Source organism: Spea bombifrons, chromosome 1 (genome assembly GCF_027358695.1).
Source record: "Spea bombifrons isolate aSpeBom1 chromosome 1, aSpeBom1.2.pri, whole genome shotgun sequence".
In the NCBI taxonomy this organism is placed as follows: domain Eukaryota; kingdom Metazoa; phylum Chordata; class Amphibia; order Anura; family Pelobatidae; genus Spea; species Spea bombifrons.
The window spans coordinates 86,122,470-86,144,222 of NC_071087.1; the positions used below are offsets into that span (position 1 = coordinate 86,122,470).

A 21,753-nucleotide genomic window follows, 5' to 3' on the forward strand; every position below is an offset into this window, starting at 1 on the left:
CAAAATTGTAGAAAAAAGTTGTTATGGTTAAAAGATATATACTTCACAATGATATTTCTTAAAAAAGAACTAAAGAAGAGATGTCCAAAGGAAAGGCTGTCCATGCACTTTCTCTATGGCATTTCTGCTGCTTCGGCCCCAAGTCTTCCCGAAAGCAAACATCTGCCCTGTAAGAATAGGACAATGATAATGATTAGATCAGTTTATTAGTATGGAGCATAATATGCACATTAACAACATGCCTGGAACTCTACTGGAATTATCCGATTACAATTTTTAAATACAACAGGCTTGTGAGTGCCTTTGCCCCCAACCATCTTATCAGTGCCCCTGAACAGCTTATCTGTGCCATCTTTGCCCCAAAAAGCTCATATGTGCCATCATGGCTCCAAAACAACTTGTCTGTGGCTTCTTTGCCCCCCCCCAACATACACTCTGGTGAACATATGTAAGCACGCTCACACAAATTAATATGCAAACCTACTTATACTCACTAACAGACACTTACACAATAATTCTAACACACACTCCATCTCACCCCACTTACACATTCAAGCTCACACACACACACACCTAATTATTACACATCCATACTGACACACGCCCAATTACACATCCATAGTCACACACACAACTACACATGCATGCTCACATGTATATAACAAACACATTACAAATACTTTATGGAAATCATCATCATAGAAAATTCTAAATCAATAAATTAAAAGCCTTAAGTATAAACACTTCTTGAATATTTTAACATGTTAAATACTAATGTTTTTTTAGCACAACACGATAAACTGATAGACTTATATTCACAAGTAAATGCAGTAAAAACACCAACTGTTACGAAACGTGCCACTGTTTCTAAATTGAGAAAACACGTAAACATTTCTAAACAGATAATTTGTCCCACATGGTGAAAAAAAAAAAACAAGAACATTTTCGTAACACTGCAGAAACGGTTGGAATTTCTGATTTACCAAAGTCATATAATATATGCACACATACCAGGTGTATATCCTGAGTAATTAGGCATGAGACCACCATCCGTTCTATAAATTAATTTCCCTTGTCTTTTCTGAATATAATCATTTGTTTTGCAGATGTTTTTTGCAGGCTCTCTGTCATTGATTTCTTTCATTTTTACATTTCCAGTAGGAAGAAGGTTTGAGGAAGGATAAATCTGTACAAAACAAGGTCCAGGGTAGAATGAGTTTTTTATACTATGAATATTTTGATTCTGAACATATTACATGAAATATAACATATTATATTAAAGAAAGTTTCAACCAATAGACATTGTGGATCTACAATGAAAGTTTTCACTAGCACATCCTCATTGTTTAAGATCAGAGTCATAATTAGTTGCAGGCAATGGAGCCGAGTGGGGCAACTGCTCCAGGCGGCACTTTTGAAGAGGCGGCACTTTGCAGAAGAGAGAGAGAGAGGGGCGCCGAGTGGTTTTCATTTACCAAGTTGTCAGTACCAGCTCGCCGCCCCTCTCTCTCCTCTGCGAGCCCTCTAGCTCGGTCTCGGTGCCGGCTTGTAATGCTGAGCGCCGGAAGATGACGTAATTTCCGGCACTCAGCATTACAAGCCGGCACCGAGACCGAGCAGGGAGACTCACCACAGGACTGCTGAAAGGTAAGTACAAGGGGGGGGGGATAGGGAGAGGAAGGGTAGATAATAGGGAGGGGGGAGAGGAAGGGTAGATAATGGGGGGGCAGCATTTTAAACTTCGCCCCAGTCTTGGGCCGGCCCTGGTTGCAGGATACATTTTAAAGAATCATACACTAAAATATGTATAACAAAAATGTTATAATGTAGGATAATATATATTGCGTTCTGAAAAAAATTGGGGTTATACAAAGTTACCTAAAGTGCATATAATAAATAAATACCACCTTTATATTCAGGGTCACAAAGATGCTCCAATTAAACATGAAAATACAAAAAAAAACACTTAGTATACTAAGATGTAGATGCCTGCTCTGTGATTACCCTTGGGATTGATTGAAAAACATGGGTACCAGGTTACAGTAAGAGGGATACATGTATACTGAACAAAAATGACATACGTTATCTTAATAAAAAGTATGCGTATGGATGTGGCAGTATGTCTTTCAATAATGTTCTAGTTGTATATTTATTATTATTATTATACTTTATTTATAAAGCGCAGACAGATTCTGCAGCGCTGAAATATGTAGTTGTATTCTCATATAACTTGTTGGGAACTCAAAGTACCATTTATATTCATGGAGTATAAACAAATTAAATACTTAAAACCAGGTATCAACCATATTTAAGGTAAACAACTGTAGACTGGTTGGTTACACCAACAAATACGTGTTACTGGCCCTGCTAGGCATGGCTATACAATCTTTTTCCTTCTGGTAATTTTCTAATCTTAGTTTAATTGCCAGGCAACACAGTCATATACAAAAAAACAGACTCTCCCATGGCGTCATAATGATGAGGCTTTGGGCTGTCATTTAAACAGCTTTGCATGAATCCATTCATGCCAGGATACCCTTACGAAAAAATTACTGCCGTTTTTCTGAAGTAATACTGCAGTTTTTTTGGACATGAAAAAACTGCAATATTGCACTTTTAATGCAGTATTACTGCACATTTACTACAGTTTTACTGCATTTGTACTTCACTGTACTGCAGTTGTACTGCAGTTATTTTGTACGGAAGTACAAATGCAATAAAGCTGCAGTAAATTGAAGTACAACTGTAGGTTTGCAATATAAAAAAAAAAGTGCGGTAAATGTGCAGTAATACTGCAGTACAGTGAAGTACAAATGCAGTAAAACTACAGTAAATGTGCAGTAATACTGCAGTAAATGTGCTGTAATACTGCAGTAAAAGTGCAGTATTGCAGTTTTTTCATGTCCAAAAAACTGCAGTATTACTTCAGAAAAACTGCAGTAATTTTTTGTAAGGGTAGTATTTCTGTATAAAAGCAAATATTATTACATCAAGGTAAATGGTACCTAAACCAGTGACATCGATACATGTCTGGGGATCCAATAAATAAAACGTGTTATGATACTCTAAACTGAACAAATCATAAACAGGAAGTGAGCAAACGCAAAGCAAATATGAGAAACAATGTATGCGAGCTAAGCAAAGACACAGATCTTTATTCACTAAACACTTGTTGATGCAATGAGATAACGAAAGGAGTGGTTCTATTCAGCTAGGCGGGCATGTCCAGTCAAGTAACTAATGTAGCTCAAAAAAGTATGGATTGACAGCATGGTCAATGTACACCATCCAGTCATGTTTCAGGTTGTTATATATCTTTAAACCAGAGCAGCCAGGGGGGATGGATTGACCCCTTGCTTGTTCTTCATATGCAGCCATATGCACTCTATATGATAACATGTGGACCTTTTAAATGTTCACGTGGCCCCCCTTCAAGTTCCCTTTAGCTTTAGTGAATGCAAAGTACATTAATATGCATTCTTTGGTGATTAATGAGTAACCTGAGAATAAGAGTGTCTCCTTAATTAATAAAAAAACGTTACACTACAGATTATGAAAAGTCAACCCTGGGAGGCTACGATAGTTAAAGTTGAATTTCCATCTCGTAGCAGCTCACCCCTCCTCAACCCCATTAAAAGCACAGAAAAAGATACACAGAGAGAATTATCCGTCCGAACACACAAAGACACCATGTACCAGACTACCAGACATATACAATGAAATTCTTTACTGGGGCTTTCGTTTTAAAAGCCTTTGATATCAATTTAATTTGACCTTTTTATAAAGTAATCACAAACAATGCACCTGTTCAGATCTCTCATGGCATGATGACGGATATTTCATACTATCCTGTTCATGTCTCAATGATCCATATCTGTCAGGTTCTGATGGCATCCATTCCATAGGCTTGTTTAAGTCATGTTTTATTTGCTCCACTGTATAGATTACTGATGATGTCCGTGGGTCTCCATCGTGTGTATGTCTCATTTGGGTAAATGGATACTTTGTATCTCCCTGATGAAAATATCCTGGAATATATTTACAAAGTCTGATATTTTATTTTCACATTGTAAAATTTTGTGCACAGTGCAGATAATGCTCTGGACACCGCAGTAAATGCACACACTGGAGAGGACTGGATCTGCCACATGAGCTTCACTAATAAAAAACAACCCTGCTCATTTCAACTTAGGGCTGTTATCAGCGCCGGCCCTAGACATAATGCCGCCTGGGGAGAAGTTTAAAATGCCGCCCCTTCCCTGCCGACGCCAGGGGTCATTATCTACCCTTCATCTCCCTACCTTCTCACTATCTACCCTCCCTCCCTATTATCTACCTTACACCCCCCCTCCCTGCTCTGCCATGGTGAGCACTGCTTTACTGCTGAGCACCGGAAATTACGTCATATTCCGGCGCTCAGCATTACAAGCCGGCACCAGGACCAAGCTAGAGGGCTCGCAGAGGAGAGAGAGGGGCGCCGAGCGGGTACTGAAAACTTGATAAGCGAAAACCACTCTGCTCCCCTCTCTCTGCTCTGCATAAAAAAAAAAAAAAAAAAAAAAAGGCGCCTGGGGGCACCTCTTCAAAAGTGCCGCCTTTGGCAATTGCTCTGCTCTATGGTAGGGCCGGCCTCATGTTATATGAAGGCAAAAATACCAACCCTAAATACACATACATAGGTTTGATTAGTGATGTATCCTGGCCTAGGGCGGCAGGTCATGCCTCTGCTGTCAAACTTGGATGATCAGGCTCCTCTGTGTCCTGCTGATCCAATGTGCTGGCCAATTTGATCTCCCTCCACTATGGAGGCTGCGGTAACTCAGTATAGCCTGCATAGACTATATTAGAATGATGTCATATCCTGGCCCTCTGCATCTTAGAGGCACATCACGCATTTTAATGTAGTGCAAACACTGATCTGGGAAGGGGAGGGGAGGCTGGTGGCCTTACCCTAAGTCAGGCGTAGGGCACCAGAAAAAAGGTAAATATGTTGCTTGTGCTATAGTTTGTACTAGCAGTACAGTGATAAGCATTTAGTAAACGTAAAAGTCATACCATTTTGATTATTCCAGTTTTTCTCATGCCCCTGTACTGTCATTTTTGAATGATGGTCGAACACTCTCCTGTCAAGGTGTGCTGAGCGTGAAGGACCGTGTTGATTATCCCATTCCATGAATGATACCCTTTGTGTTCTTCGCAGGCCAGGCTCATGGTCTAGGAACCTTAAGTTGGCATTCCCATAAACTTTACCAATATCACTTCGAAGTTTGGGAACAAAACTTGTATAGCTGAAATAATTTGTTTTAGAAAGTTAAAAACATATTAAAACAATGTTTTTTTAATTAACTTATAACGGCAATAATTATAAGGATATACATCTTGCTTTGCAGCTTTGTATTGTAATGCTGTTTGAATAGGTTTTATGTTTAAGGGAGAAAAGACAACTGCAACTTGTATCTCTGCAGTATTTTTATTGTCACTTAATGTGACTTTATTACACACTGTGGTGATGAAGGCAGAATAATTAAACCCATTATACTTCATTTTCTGTGTAAAGATACACACATTTTATCTCTGTCTAATTTTCAAACAGAAAAATATCAACCTCATAATAATGTCACAAGGTGAAGAGGTGAATACTCTATACTCTATAGTATTGCTTACCATCCTAGTGGCTCTTAGAAGATTTTTTTTTTGAGGAAACCAGTGTGCCCATAGTCATGTTCTGGTTGCCTCCTATGCATGTTTAGCCCATGTCAAGTGGCTCCAGATACATACATGTGCAGCCTATGATAAGATCCTCAGTTTCATAAGCCCTCAGGAAAAATCGTGTGTGAACATGAACGCTCCGCTTTTATTGCAGGGTCATGGATGGCCACTATGGCTGCACTTTAGGAACGCTTCTCTCGAATGAAAATGCTAAGTATTTATACATGCAAATATATATATATATATATATATATATACGTATATATATACTGTATATAGATACGTCTACAGTTTGTACCAAAAATGTATATTCACGTTTATGTTGTGACATTCAATCCAATTATCCTTTCTAGTGAGGTTGTGTGTATTTAAGTTATATGACCTGTTGGAAACTATTGTACTCATTTCTTACCCTCTATTATTTCTTTCCCTCTTTTTAAGTTTACTATACCCTGTGGAGTTTGTCTGTTTCAGACACATAAAATGAAAGTATTATAAATATTAATGAAGCAGGACCCTTTGGATTTGTAGACAAAATGACTCCTACCACTATATAAATGCTCTTCACCGTTTATGGGAGCCGAGAGGGGATGTACTCTTCTTTAGTGAGTGTCAGGGACAGTCAAATTTCCCTTTAACTTTATTTGTATATGATAATCATATCCCCAAATCTGCATCTTATATCTAGAATAAACAACCCCAAATTGGAAAGTCTGTTTACAACTTAGATCTTCCGTTCCTTAGTTTCGTTGCCTATCCCTGAACCCTTTCCAGTTCCATGATGTCTGTTTTAGTGTACTGCATATTCAAGGTGTGAGCTTACCAGCAATATACTGTATAAACGTACAACATTACAATGTCATCCTATACACTATTTCCCCTTTTAATATGGACAACTGGAGTCGTGTAAAAAAGAAATTTTATGGTAAGTAGAGCGTCTTTGAAATATTTAAAGGGTAGGCTTTCAGGGAATATATATTCTTATGGGGATAAATGGAAATATGAGACCTCTACTTTGTCTCAAATGAGCAGACATGGGAACTCTCAAGGTTTGACCCGGAGATTGCTGGGTGAGCGCTGCTCCTCCGGTTTTCCGGGTCGCTGGAGCGGGGTCTTGGCACGCCCCGCTCCCCGCCCATTTTTTCTTTAAACGTCAGCGGAACCGCCCACCAACGTAAGCAGGACCGCCTTCCAACGTCAGTGTGCACTTTTAGTTTTTCTACCCACTATTGGGACCCAACTCCAAAAATAAATGTCAATACCAGGCATATTAGGTGTTTGCAAAATCACTACCTAAATAATTTTCTATTATGTATTATAATATTTAATTTGTGCAGGTAAATTAAACGAGTTAGTGGGAAATACTGTTGACTAAAGACATAGCAAAAACACATAAATTGTCTTGGTCTTTAAGTATAAAAACAAGTAAAACAACCTTGGTCCTTATGGGGCTAATGTATACAGCACTGTATGTTATGGTCAAGGAGAAGACATATGTTTGCATGAGACGTCACTTTTACGTTTCCTAGTAAAAAGTTTACAAGTTTAAAGAACGGTTTCTGGAAAGGGTTTGGTTGTGCAACAGTATTAGGAATGCATTATTTTTACAGCTGATATACCGACTTGTAACAGTATAACTAATAAATAACCTGCTCACTATATAAATAAATATTATATGTATTTTACTAACAGCGTTGTTCATGTAGCCACTTGGCCAGCAATCTATGCCAAAGTTAGCCATGATATACATTTTTATTTCAAAACTCTTTCACGTATTTTTTGTGCTGCTTACATGAGGGTAATAGGAGCTGTAGTTCACAAGAACTTTTGTAAATATATAGATAGCAGGGATCAGATTTGCGTTTACACGTGATCATGGAAGACTTCTGGCACAGGGGTTGTTCTGTGACACTGCGGACCTGCAAAGTAGTGCGGACTACCTTGCATGCTCCTTGCCGTCGTTATAGGTTATAAGGCAAGTCGTTACATGGCAACATGAAAGGTCATAAAAAAAAAGGAGTTAATGTAGCTCAGCATTGGCAAAATTGTATTACGACTGATCCATCTATTATTCACTACAAAGCAGTATAGTAAGAAGTCAATAAGTTTGTCTAGTAGATAGTTAAGATAACAGAGCTAGAGCACATACAAACAGCACAAATATATTTTTAATCTAATACTAGGAACTAAAACATTGGTGAGAGTTTTCCTTTAATTATCATGTGACGCAAAAGCAGACGTTGATATGTTGTTGCCATAGAAACTGAAAAAGATTCTTAAAGGCCTCTGTGCTGTTTTTTTGTGTGATTAAATATTCAGTAGAGAGAATAAAATGACAGAAGGTTTATTTGCTTAACATGCTAGAGGGCTAAATAAATGTTTTGTCTAGGTGTAAAAGCACCTTACACATTAGCAGCTGAGAGTATTTTTGCTAAGACGTCATGTACTTTTCCTCCAAGACAAACTTAAAATTTTGTGAAGAATAAATACGGTAATTGGTTTAACGTGGAAAATGTAGAAATATTACTCTTCGTAGAATTGGATTTTTGGTGATAAACCCATGTAGTCACCACAAAAAGTACACCTATGTGTATATATATATATATATATATATATATATACACCTGTGTGTGTGATCTCATGCGCTTCATAGTGTGTCCCTGAATGGCTGAAATAAAGTGTGGTCACCCTACTCGGGTATATAGAAACACACACATACAGGTATCATATATTCCACATATTACATATAATATATAATTCGGTAAAGAACAACAACTCTCCTGCAATGCTAAGATACTCGTTCATTTCATAAATATATAACATAAAAGTTTGGTCAAATTATTATATGAAATGTATTACTTACCCCGGTGTATATTTTGGATCATAGCTGGTAAACATAGATTTAGGTAACTGTGGTAAGATAACAGGCATTTCCAGTTATGGTGTACGGTAAGACAAAGGGCTTTTTACAGATTGTGGAGATGACTTCAGTGTTTCGCTTGGAAACTGTAACCTGACACTCCAAGGTATGTGTTATAACAACCAGTCCAAATAGAGTGATTGTTGCAAATCACATTTATCATAACTAAATTTTTTCTAAAAATATATATATTAAATTACAGTTCAAATCTAGGTTTGATACCCAACACAGCTGTAGTTTTGAAAAATAAAATTGCATAAAATGTATACTACGATATCTAAAAAAAAACAGGAAGATACTTAAACTGCTGGTACAATGCCAGGAGCACAAATATTTTCTTTTCATCGTATTCCATTTTCTATATTTACCCATATTTCATATAAAACAAGCATCATTTCTATGTTTATAGTTGCTATAGAAACTAGATGAAGTAGAAATGTGCCAAACCAGCTCCCTCTAGTGATACCAGACTCAAATACACACGTATTCGTTTATTACTAGCTATTGATTTACACCAGTCTACAATGGACAAGTGAGCAAGAACTGGACCACGGAGCAGTAGAAGATGGTGGCCTGATCTGATGAATCACGTTTTCTTTCACATCACGTGGGTGGCCGGGTGCATGTCCGTTGCTTACCTGGAAAACACATGGCACCAGGATGTACTATGGGAAGAAGGCAAGCTGGCAAAGGCCAGTGTGATGCTTTGGGATATGTTTTCCTGGGAAACCTTGGGTCCTGCCAATTTATGTGGATGTTGCATTGACTCGGACCACCTACCTGCATTTTTGAAGACCATGTACAACCTTTTATGGACATGTTATTCCCTGATGGCACCACTTTCAGCAGGATAATGCGCCCTGCCACAATGCAAAAATGGTTCAGGAATGGTTTGAGGAACACAACAACAAGGTGTTGACTTGGCCTCCAAAGTCCCCAGATCTCAATCCATTTGAGCATCTGTGGTATATGCTTCTTGGCCTTTTGGCTAAGATCAAATGAGTATCTGTGAGAGAGCTTGGTCCTCAGAGAGCCCAAGGTGTTATAGCATCCCCTAGCATGGACCCGCTGGGGCACTCGGCACTGTGATGAGTGTGTGGGGGGCACACTTTTTTTTCACTTTGCACGGGTTCATAAGCAAGTTGTATTCACCTTGGATCCCCTCATGATGCATTTTTTATACACCCACTCTTAAATTACCCCGGCCATTGACTGGTGGTGGAGGGTGATTTTTTATCTTACCAGCCATTGGCTGGGGCCTGTGATACCTTCACTGGCACTTATTTGGCACCGACAGATTCAGAGCACGATTGATTTCAGGTTTCAGATGAGGAGCTGTATTAATGTTGTGCTGGCAACACAAAACAACATGTAGGACTGTTTTACATAACTGGTACAGTTTAGTAAGTAATGTACAAAACAAAAGTGAAGAGGATGTGAAAGGAACACACAGAGACTATTCGTAGTCATACAAAACCCCTCAACAAAACACTATGTTGACACAGTAGATCAACAAAACTCTATGGTGACAAAGTAAAGTAGAGGACAATGATGAGCATAGCGCCCTATTTCTTTCAGTTTACCACCACTAGGTAAATGGTCAGGACCAGATAACTGATTATAAGAGCCTGGTAGTGAGGTGGCAGAGGTTACACTGACCGATAACCAATCCTACTAGTGGTGTGGACGATAGGATGTTCTACGAGACTTGTATGTTTTATCCTCCTTGGACTTATTTGAAAAGATGAATAGTCACCAATCGGAAAGATTACACATTTGAAATGGCCAAAGAGGCATACCCTTGTTTTAGAGGCTGTGGTTGTGTAGGTGCAGAGCTTTCACATTTTATTTCAATTTGTAACTTCTAGGGTGTTACTTAGTTAACTGAGAAGAATATATTTTATTAACAAATTAATTTACAAATCCATTTTGATATTATTGGAAGTTTTAGGGTTTTAAAACAACAGGGATACTCACAGCAACCAATTTTATATAATAAAATAAAATCTAACACAATAATAGTGATAATAGAAAAGAGGGACCAAACAAGGTATGGACAGGCAAGGAGGATCAAAAGTCCTATGAGGTATAGTTTGGACGAGATATCGATGCAGGATCCCGTGAATGACTTTTAGTGGACACATTTGCAAAGCTGCCATCCACATAATGGAAACTGGGGCTTTACATATTGCTAATAAGCCCAGATAAATTGTAACAGTACGAGAGGACTGCTTGGATGGGGATGAGTTGATCGAGTCAGGATGATCTGTAGAGGTTGTTGGTCATTCAGGTGGCTTGATTAGGATGCTGGCTGAGAGTGTTAGGAAAAAAGGGAGAAAGTCTGCCAGAATGGGGAAGGGAATTCCAGAGAACAGAACGTGTGAAAACCTGAATATAGAAGTGTAAAGAGGTAATGACAGTGGAAGTGAGACACAGTTCATGAGAGGAACAAAGAGAGCGGTTAGGGGTCTATTTGGATGAGAGGGCACAGATGTAAGAGGGTGCCGAGGGTATAGGGAGCCAATTGAGCAATTGCCACAGTGGGGTAGCAGGTGTGGAACGGTGACAGAGAAAGATTATTCTAGTGCATATTGTTGTTGCAGGGGAAGAACGCCCAGCTGCTGAATCCAGAACCTGAGTTACTACTGAGAAAACAAGGAAATACACCATAATGCCTGGAGTGGTGGCCCTCCAGTACCGCTTGTCACACACTATTCTCTGTCGCTTGGCCAAGCCAGGATTAACCCTAATTCTTAAGACCAAAAAGTAATGATTATAATATCAGAATTTTCTTCAATACCTTGGACAGAAACCAGTAAGCAATGCAACCGTTCTTCCATGTAATATAGTACACTTTGAATGCACCATATGTACACTAGAGGGCAGTCCTTGGCCATCCAAAGTAGGGACTGGAGAACTGTAGTTCTCAGTGATTTATGATAACATCTGGTTTATGGTTTTTACTAGACTTGTGCATTCGTATTCGGGCGAACATGAAAACGAACACGAACATAGCGGCGGCAAAATGTAGCTGACGACACACAACACGAAGAATCTTTGTGTTCATCTACTAATCTCCCTGGTCCCTTCCCCAACTAGCCTTCCTAATCTACCCAGCATCGCAGGAGTTAACAGAAGCGGAAATCCGTAGGTTTGCCGCCAGGGGTTAAAAGGCCGTGCGAATGACTCTATTGGTCGCCTGCAGGGGCCTCCTCTGGCATCAACCAATTGGTTGATGCCAGAGGAGGCCCCTGCAGGTGACTAATAGGCTCACTCGCACAGCCTTTTTAACGCCTGACGGTGCAACTTGGCCAGGGGAGACCATGGTCTCCCTGCTCCAACAGTTAAAGGTCCATACAAGCGACTTTATTGGTTGTTCAGTGGTCTCTCCCGGCCAAGTTACGGCACCAGGATTTTAAAAGTCTGTACGAGCGACTCTATTGGTCGCCAGCAGGGGGCTCGTCTGGCATCAACTAATTGTTTGATGCCAGAGGAGGCCCCTACAGGTGACCAATAGGCTCACTTTGTGTATTAATTTATGTGATGCCACAACCACCCTGTTGTGTGCTTATAACCCCAGCCACCCCCTTTGTGTATTTAATTGTTGTCCCAGGGCAGCCCCCCTTTAAAAATGGGTCCCCTTCCACCTATCACCCCAACATTTTTGTAATACTTACTTTTTTGCTGGCTTCCTTCCCTACAAACTGCTCATCTCGAGCCTGTCCCCTTGATCAGCACATCACATCTTCAAAGGGGCGGGAAGAAAAGCCTTTAAAATCAATAAACGGCCGGCAGAGACGGTCTTACAGAGGCTTTAAAACTCCTAGCCGCATCGGCTGCAATGGCATCTCCTGGTTTCCCGTGGGGGCAGGTAAAGCCCTGGTTTCGACCCCTGCAATCATGTGGGTGCTGCAGGCTTTTGCCCTACATTAATGACGGCCCTGATGGTTGTGTGGCTGAATCGGGCACTTCAGTGTGTGGCCGCACAGCCGTTTAGTTTAGATTTATGGCAACTTGAGGGGCAATTGCCCCCAGCCCAGTCCGTCCTTGGACTAGAGGTACCCTTTCCCTTATGTCACATTTTTGTTATGATCATTGCTTCCAACCACGCTCCTTGCTCTTGCTTCTTTCAGACACCTCATTAACGCCTACCAACAGCATAGTACCCACACAATATGCAGATTACCGTGACGTCTTTGACAAAAAAACACCCCTGGAGGACCTATGACTGTCCTATAGATTTCCTTCCAGGATCTACTGTTCCATTCTGCAGAATATTTCCCTTATCCAAATGTACCTGTCTCAAGGAAGACATTCAAGAAATTATCGCCAAAAGATTCATCCGTTTATTCACACCTCCAATTAGTGCGGAGATCTATTTTTGTGGGGAAGAAGGATGGAGGTTTCCGGCCCTGTGTGTGAGCTCAACAATGTTACTAAAAAACTCATAGCTGAGTTACTGGACAGACTTAAAACTGCTGCTTTCTGCTGTTTTGGATCTCAGAGGGGCCTACAACTTAGTACACATATTGGAGAGGGATGAGTGGAAAAATGGCTTTTCTGAGCCACTGTGGACACTTTGAAAATCTTGTGATTGTCATTGGTCTCTGTAACACTCAAGCTGCCTTCCAACAGTTTCTGAACATCTTCTGTGATTACTTGGATGCTTTTTTGGTGATATACCTTGGTGTGGGGGCACTAAATCACAAGGGGGTGCTGGCTCGGGGGATCACATAAATCAAAACTAAAGAGGGCAGGGTGGCGGGATAAATAAACATTGTTGGGCTAGCTGGGGGCAATACACAAGGGTGTGGGGGCATTAGGGTATCCACATCGGTCATGTCTTCCAGGACCCATAACTTTTATATATTGTGGCAGAGCCTGTGCTGGTATGTGTGTTTGAGCATCCGTGTGGCAGAGCCTGTCCTGGTGTGTGTGTTTGGGTGTCTGTGTGGCAGAGCCTGTCCTCGTGTTTGTGTTTAGGTATGGCAGAGCCTGTACTGGTGTGTGTGTGTTTGGGTGTCGGTGTGGCAGAGCCTGTCCTGGTGTGTGTGTGTGTGTGTCTGGGTGTCGGTGTGGCAGAGCCTGTCCTGGTGTGTGTTTGGGTGTCGGTGTGGCAGAGCCTGTCCCTGTGTGTGTGTGTTTGGGTGTCGGTGTGGCAGGGCCTGTCCTGGTGTCTGTGTTTAGGTGTCGGTGTGGCAGAGCCTGTCCTGGTGTCTGTGTTTGGATGTTGGTGTGGCAGACCCTGTCCCTGTTTGGGTGTCGGTGTGGCACAGCCTGTCCTGGTTTGTGTGTTTGGTCGTCTGTTTCCTGGCACTTAAAAATAAATATTGTTATTTACTCTATTTCAATCTGTGTATGTTATTAAAAAGGATTAGCACTAAATTGTAGCTTCAGGCATCCCATGTATGGTGCCTTTTTTTAACACACTGATATACTCCCAATCCCATCACATGAGATTCTATCCTATATTATCTGCCTAGCACTGATGTCATTTTTAGCCAGTACACACTTCAATAGACTCTTTCTGATTGTAAGGCTTCAGGAGGATTAAATGTCTAGCGCCTGTATAAGAATCCCGGCTGGAATGCTGCAGTCATCCAGTCTCATGCCCTGCTCTCAAAATACTCCACCCCAGGGACCCATACACATAATTTGCACCTCACAAAGTCTACACAAGAAATCTAAGGTTCGACACTGATAATCTTGTTATCATGGCATCTGTCAGTGGGTGGGATATATTGGGCAGCAAGTGAATATATATATATATATATATATATAAACTTTTAATGAAATTATTCAGAATTATTAAAAAATATAGATGTATAAACAAAATATTTTCAACCCTGGTAGAGAGGAACTATATAACATAATCCCATATAAAGCCATATAAAAAATTGAAACATGGTATTGATGACTGATTCTCCTTTCTTACAGTACTGAACTATACAGGGGTATCCACTACTGAAGTCCCAAGAACCACAAGCAGGGATCACTGAGCTACACTCCATGTTGCCCTATCTGCTTATAATTGAGAAATGCTCATCAGTGTAAATGGCAGGTATAACGGAGCAGAAAACAAATGCAGATGTTAGTGGAAGCGTGTTACAGCCTCAGCGCTGCCCTGACTGCAGTGGTGGGAGCACGAGGCCTTTGTCTCGGTCCCAGCGCTTCATGTTAAGCGGTAGAATATGATGTCGAATTCCCAGTGCTCAGCAGTGAAGCCGCGACAAAGCAGCAAGACAAAGGCCTTGCACTCCCACCACAGGACTTCAGCAAGGTAAGTGAACTACAAAGGGGGGGGCAAGGGGGTAGATAATGAAAAGTGGGGAGAGGGGGTAGATAGTGAGAAGTGGGGAGAGGGGGTAGATAGTGAGAAGGGGTAGATAGTGAGAAGTGGGGAGAGGGGGTAGGTAGTAAGAAGGGGTAGAGGGGGTAGATAGAAGGTAGAGAGGGGTTAGAGAGTGAGAAGGGGGAGAGGGGATACATAGTGAGAAGGGGAGAGGGGGCACATAGTAAGAAGGAGGTGAGGGGGTAGATAGTGAGAACAGGGAGAGGGGGTAGATAGTGAGAAGGGGAGAGGGTGTATATAGTGAGAAGGGGGAGAGGGGAGTAGATTGTGAGAAGGGGGACAGGCGGTAGATAGTGAGAAAGAGGGAATAGATAGTGAGTAGGGGTAGTAAGAATATTGAAATAAATAAAGAGTGACTGTGAGAGAATGAATGAATTAATGTGTGGATGAATTGTTTGAATGATTTGTGAGAATGCATTAATGAATATGTGTAAATTATTTGTATGAGTGAGAGAATGAATGATTGTGTGAATGAAAGAGTGAATGAATGAGTGACTGTATACATTTTTGTGTGTATCATGGATGTTTAAGTGATTTGGGGAAAGGCAAAGATGGCACAAGCAGAGTGTTTAAGGGACAAAGATGGCACAGGGTGGGCTGTTTGGGGACAAAGATGTCTTACGCAGGGCTGTTTGGGGACAAAGTTGGCTCAGGCCGGGCTGTAACCTGTGTGTAATCTGGGTGCTATGTGGAGGTTCTATGTGGGAAATGTGGACGCCAGGGCTGGCCTTTGGAGTGTGCAACCTGTGATCTATGCCTGTGATGCTGAGTTTATATCTGATTTCCAATTGATTTATACCTGCAAAACTGGGTTTGTGTGTTATTCTGTTGATATGTATCTGCTTAGATATGTTTCCATACATTGTTATTGTATACCTGCAAATACAGGATTTGTATGTCTGATTCTGTTTATTTGATCTATACCTTCAATGCTGAGTTAACATGTGATTTTCAATTGATCTATACATACAAAGCTGGGTTTGTGTGTTATTTTGTTGATCTATACCTGAAATGCTATGTTTACATACATTATTTATGTATACCTGCAAATATATGGTTTGTATGTCTCATTCAGGTGACCTATACATGCAAGTGCTGTTTATATGTGTTGTTTATTTGATCTATAGTTCACAGGGAGGAAGGAAAAGAGAGGTGTGGTTTAGTGAATGAGGGGACAAAGGGACTCTGGGGATGATTATGGGGGAGAGGACCTCTCGAAGTCACAGTAGGGTCAGAAAGAGGGAAGACTGCACTGACTCTCACAGTCTTTCCCTAACTTGCAGAGTCAGTGTGGCAAATATATTTTTTTAGTGCAGGAGTGGAGGAAGTGATTGCATGCTAGGGAGCGTGGAGAGGGGCCCAAGGAAATGCTTGTCTAGGGTCCAATTTTTTCAATATTTTAAAAAATGTTTTTTGTTACCAAGATTAGCACCCCTAAATGTAATGTATTTTGTGTACTTTATTGTTACCAGTGTTTCCAGTTATATATTTCTGTACTTTGCACTTGCACATAAATAAACTCTAATTAAAACTAATTGTTTGTTACAAGATTTTTTTCCTTTCTTTTTGGGGGGTGCCAGAGGAGTAGTTCGCACAGGGCGCCTGAACACCTAAACCGGCCCTGATGCTAATATACACTCCCTCCAAAGCACTTACACATACAGACACACATGCTAACACACACTTACACAATCATGTTAAAACATACACATTTACACATACACTCTAAATATAGAGATACACACATACTCACACCCTTCTCAACTTCCTTAACCTCTCACTCTCTTACTCACTCTCTCACATCCCTACACCTTTACCTCGACTGAGGCCCTCTTTCTATCAGCTTTCACACACTATGAGAGCAGCCTTGACTTTACAGGGGGTCACGTAATCTCTTGATGCATGACCCTACCGTGCGCCCGCCTTCACAAGTGGACTGATCCAATACAGTCTAGCCTTTTTAAGAATTTTGTACCTGCTTGAGGGAAATTAGTCTGACCAGTGAGAGTGAGAACCTCTGAGGTCTGGAAATAGTATCTTTTTTCAATGTTGGCCCAATAAAAGATATCCCCTTAATGTAGAGTAAAGTTGTGGGGCCAGGCAAAGCCAAGGGCTTCTCCAGGAAATTAAGATATACACACACTTGTATATTCATCTTCAGCATAACCTATTCTCACTCTACGACATACACAAACTTACATATACACATACATGCTAACACACCCACAAACCTATACACACACTAATACACACACTAATACACACTAAAACATCCTCACTCAACTATCCCACCTCACTCCTCTCACACCCTCGCCTTGCACCTATTTTTTTGCAATATAACCCTCCTGTTTGTCTGCCTTAGCTGAGCGGGCTGCTGTCAAGTCATACATGTCTGAGGAATCTTGGTTTCCGGCCCTGGTGGGATATTGCCTCCCCCGCCTGCCTTTGCCAGAAGAAAACTTGCTTTAGAGGGTGGGATTTTACAATCTAATTGAGGCACTTAGACGAAAAATAGTATATTAATTTATAAATTATTTGTTCTGCGGAAAACTGTGATACACTCCTGCCGGGCAAACATTCTTTGATCCTGTGCAGGCAAGAAGGACAGGGCATCTACCGAGAGAGAGAAACTTGCTATATATATATATATATATATATATATATATATATATATATATATATATATATATTCGGATGCCTCCATGTGTGTGTTCAATGGTCTCAGCTGCTACATGGGTATACTTCCCACGGAATAGGAGGAGGTACACACTCCTTATGTTTCTCAAGCACTGGCAGTGGCCCTTTTCAGGTAGTGAGGTTAATAAGTGAAGGGGAAGAGAGAGGGGAGTCTGCTGTTGACGGGGGAAGGCGGAGCGTGCAGCGCCAGCGCCAGCCCAGCGAGGTCAGCCCCGTGCAGTCTCCGCTGTTTCCCTTGCTTTGCTTGCTGTGGAGGAAGATGCCCGGTCGTTGTTATTATTTTGATTACTGCTTTCAGCCGGTCCATTTGATCGCCGTGGGAAACCCTGTGGATTAATCACCTGGCCGCTCTCCCTGTGTTGTCAGACAGTCTACAATAGCCAAGGTCTCACTTCCTCGCTTATCACTTTTTCTTCGACTGCCTGCCTGCCTTTTCTTTTCCTGATTGTAAGAGAGAGACAGAGAAGAAATCCCTGGGCCCTCCTCTTTCTCTGGTTTGCATGAAGGAGAAGAGATGGCTGCAGACGGAGCGAGATCTAGGTTTGGGAATCTTGGCTACCGAGGAGGAGGAAGCAGTAGCAGCAGCAGCCCATCTTCTAGCCCAAAACTGGGAGGGGGGAAGACCAGGACCCCACCGCAGCAACATAGACATGCCAATGCCACTTCTTCCTCATCACCTGGGACCAAACACCAGCAGCTCAAGCCTGCCTCTTCCTCCCCTGGTCATAGCTTTAAGAAAGTGACCCTCACCAAGCCCACCTTCTGCCACCACTGCACGGATTTCATCTGGGGTCTTGGTGGCTTCCAATGCGAAGGTAAATACAAGTCGGATAAATCTATGAGATATCTCAGATGGCATTCTACTTGGCATCTTAGGCTTGCTAACCATTTCTAGTGTGGGCATCTTCTGCATGGTTGGTATTTAGGCATATTGTGCTGCGTTGTCTAGGTACCTATGTCATTGCTGAATATAAAGTTGCCCAATATTTGTACATAACCAAACCTTTTTTGGTTACATTTTTAACCTGGCAAACCTTGATGGGAGAGCTGTTGGCAAATTAGTGTATTTAGAGAAGACATGGCTTGGCAGGTCTGGCTGTCAAGTATGAACATGAGATTTCATATTCCCAGCCCCAGGATAATTGAATGATATGATCCTCCTCTATTATTTAATCAGCGTTCCAATATTAATAGATATATTATTATATATTCCTAGGTATAGAAATCGGTTGCTTTATATGAAGACGGTTATTGGCGCAATAGATTCAACTAGCAGAAGCGCCTATATTGATTAGGAGTAACCACTTATGAATGGGATCTAAATTACATTAAAGGTGTAAATCACCAGATGTTGGTGAGTCAAATGCGTCACCCAGTCTCTTTATTTCTAGTTGTACTCTCTCACATATGAGATTATTGCTACTCCTTTACCAGCTAGATCCATTATACATTCAGGAAATGTAGAATAATTCATTTATCACATCTCGGCCACAGTTGACACCACAGGTCATTCCCACCTACTGCTTTTGTTTATTTTGCAATCAATAGTAGTTAAACAATGTAGTGAAGCATATGGTGTTAAATCTGACATCCCTTCTGTGATCTGATTATTCCTATCTGTTTAACATTGTAATTCTGTCTTTTTGAAGTGTTTATTGTATTGACTGATACAATATAACTAAACCGCTACAGTGTCACTAGTATTATATATTGAGATATGAAGATCATCCAGTGGAGGACAACCAGCCAAGTGCATATATTGGGACATACCAGTCACTGACCTACTTGAATACATAGTTATTAAGACAAAATTGCCCCGCTTATGTATCACAATTCCCAAGAAATCTAATGCCTGGAACTAGTTTCTCTAAATTGTTGTGTCTGAAGTGTCCCAATATAATTTTGATAAATCACTCCTAAAGATCTCTCCTCCTGAAGGTTAATCCTGCATGTATGTATTCATACATACAGTTGACAGGCTTCGTGTATGTTCACGTGCCTATAGAAAGGAGCTAAAGGTTGTTATTTTTGTTTTCTCTATGTGTCTCTGTACACATAATTATAGGATATTTAAACAAGCATCTTCTAAATAGCCGAATCAAGCCTATTATTTCTAATTGATTGGGCTATTCTGGATTTCTAAAAAGTGATACAAATATTGATGTCTGCTCTACTCATTCTGTTATGATAAACTTGTTATTCATATTCGCATGGAAAGCATGCAATGTATTCTGGAGAAACGCAACCTGTGTAACTTGTGATCGTTCGTCCTGAGCGATTAATCCAAATCTAGATTCCCATACAGCCCTATCAATAAAGAATGCATATTAAAGTACCCTGTAAGCACTTTACTATGCATTATAAAGCACACTTACCTTTTTGAAGAGGATATGCTTTGCTATTTTCACCATTTTGGGAGCACTTTCTTTGCTTGTGCACAGGGGGTCTTGTTAGACCCCCCCCTGGAAATCTCAACCAATGTTGGAGCTGTCTGGCAGTGAATAAGAGACACTCATGTGCAGGAGATGCATTCGGCCAAATGCATTTTCTGCAATGCAGATAGCTGGGGGGTGCTAGGAAAGAAAGCAAATGCATAATGGGGATTAGGATGGATCACTCAATGATTTGCACAGAACAAAATGTTCATTTAAAGAAGACACTCAGTGATCATATGCATTAATGCATATGAAAACAGCCTCACTGAACATAAATGCACACTTAGTAAGCATTTTAATATGCACTTTTGTCTGTGGAGCCTTTAATGTCCTTCCAGTGTGTTTTGATTCCCACCAATTATCTCAGCTTGAAGCTGTCAGTCTCTGGCAGGAAACATCTCCCATTGAAACCAATGGGAGCACCAGATTCTTAGAAGCGTGGGTTTCTCATTAGACTTCAGAACCTAGCCTGGTTTGCTAATCATCTGTGGAACTTGTGTTGAGAACCTCTGTTCTAAAATGAAACAGTCTGCTTTTGTGAAAGTATCTAGATAAAATAAAGTGATTAAGAGAGGGTTGGCCTATATAGGGCCCCACGTTAACCCCTAAGGAATTGTATATGGCTCCCAGCTTCTATGAAAAGTTAAAAACATTAGAACTTTAACTCATATTCATACGTTCTTATTTAGCTTTAACCTTGCATCACGCATTATTATTGCTTACCATAAAGCAGTAAGGTGTCCACGTTTTTGTTCATTTTACAATTCTTCCTGCATTTCATAATCCATACGTAATCCAGGTTTATGTAGCCCTTTAAGACATGTTTTAGATTACCAAATGTACCATAAATTGTGATGTATTTTCCAAGCTCAGCTTTTTAGAACAGCCACTCTTTTCAGTGCAGTAGCTGTAACTTATTCTATGCGTATAACCTCAAAAAGGGAAAGTCCACCCACTTTTTGTTACTTTTATCAGATTAAAAAGATTTTTTAAACATGATTTTGTGTTCTCCTTTTAAGACAGCTCGATTTTGTTAGCCCAATCTAAAAACCATCCATACACTCTAATGAAAGTCTATGGAGTGCCCGTCTTCATTAGCATTGCCATAATGAATGGCCTCTATTACAGTTAATAACAATGGCATCCTCCATGTCATTTATTTATATTATTAAGATAATAAAAAAACCTGGAATACCATACACAGCACTGTATTTTATGCTCAAAAAGAAAAATAATTCCTTGGGGATTACATTTTAACTGTTGATCAGATTTGGACAGGAATACTGAACTTTCTTTTCATGGATGAGACTGTGACAGGAAATAAAATACAAATGTATAGGTCAAATGATAATCTTACTTAAGGTTTTCTGTTACTTGAATTACCAGGTTATCATCTTACATTTCTCTGTGTAAATGTATTAATGTTGTTGTTAAATAGCTTCAGCCTCACAGTTTTCAGAATAACTGCCTTCTACTCCCCAACCTTACCAATATGCCTTAAAAAACAACTACCATTAACACCAGAATAAGAAATGAATATGCTAGTTGTGCCGTCATCTGTCATACATCACATCATACCTTGAGGTCAAATAGCCTTTTACTTTTTAAGCAGATCATAACACGTAGAATTTTGACAGAAG

At 40.5% G+C, this 21,753-nt stretch overlaps 2 protein-coding genes across 2 annotated transcripts in view; one reads left to right on the forward strand and one right to left on the reverse strand.

Moving 5' to 3' along the window:
* Nucleotides 1-61: 61 nt before the first annotated feature.
* Nucleotides 62-8,692, reverse strand: LOC128474122 (uncharacterized). The gene is made up of 5 exons (XM_053456394.1): nt 8,573-8,692; nt 5,056-5,288; nt 3,805-4,028; nt 1,012-1,186; nt 62-167 (listed from the first exon to the last, which is right to left on the reverse strand). The coding sequence occupies exons 1-5, from the start codon at nt 8,638-8,640 to the stop codon at nt 70-72; spliced, it is 798 nt and encodes a 265-aa protein (XP_053312369.1). The 5' UTR covers nt 8,641-8,692; the 3' UTR covers nt 62-69.
* Nucleotides 8,693-17,934: 9,242 nt separating this feature from the next.
* The window catches only part of DGKQ (diacylglycerol kinase theta), a 65,023-nt gene continuing 61,204 nt past the window's right edge, over nt 17,935-21,753 (forward strand). The window contains exon 1 of the mRNA XM_053465803.1: nt 17,935-18,493. Within this exon, the coding sequence (XP_053321778.1) occupies nt 18,193-18,493 (301 nt within the window). The 5' untranslated portion in view covers nt 17,935-18,192. The remainder of the gene's footprint in view (nt 18,494-21,753) is intronic.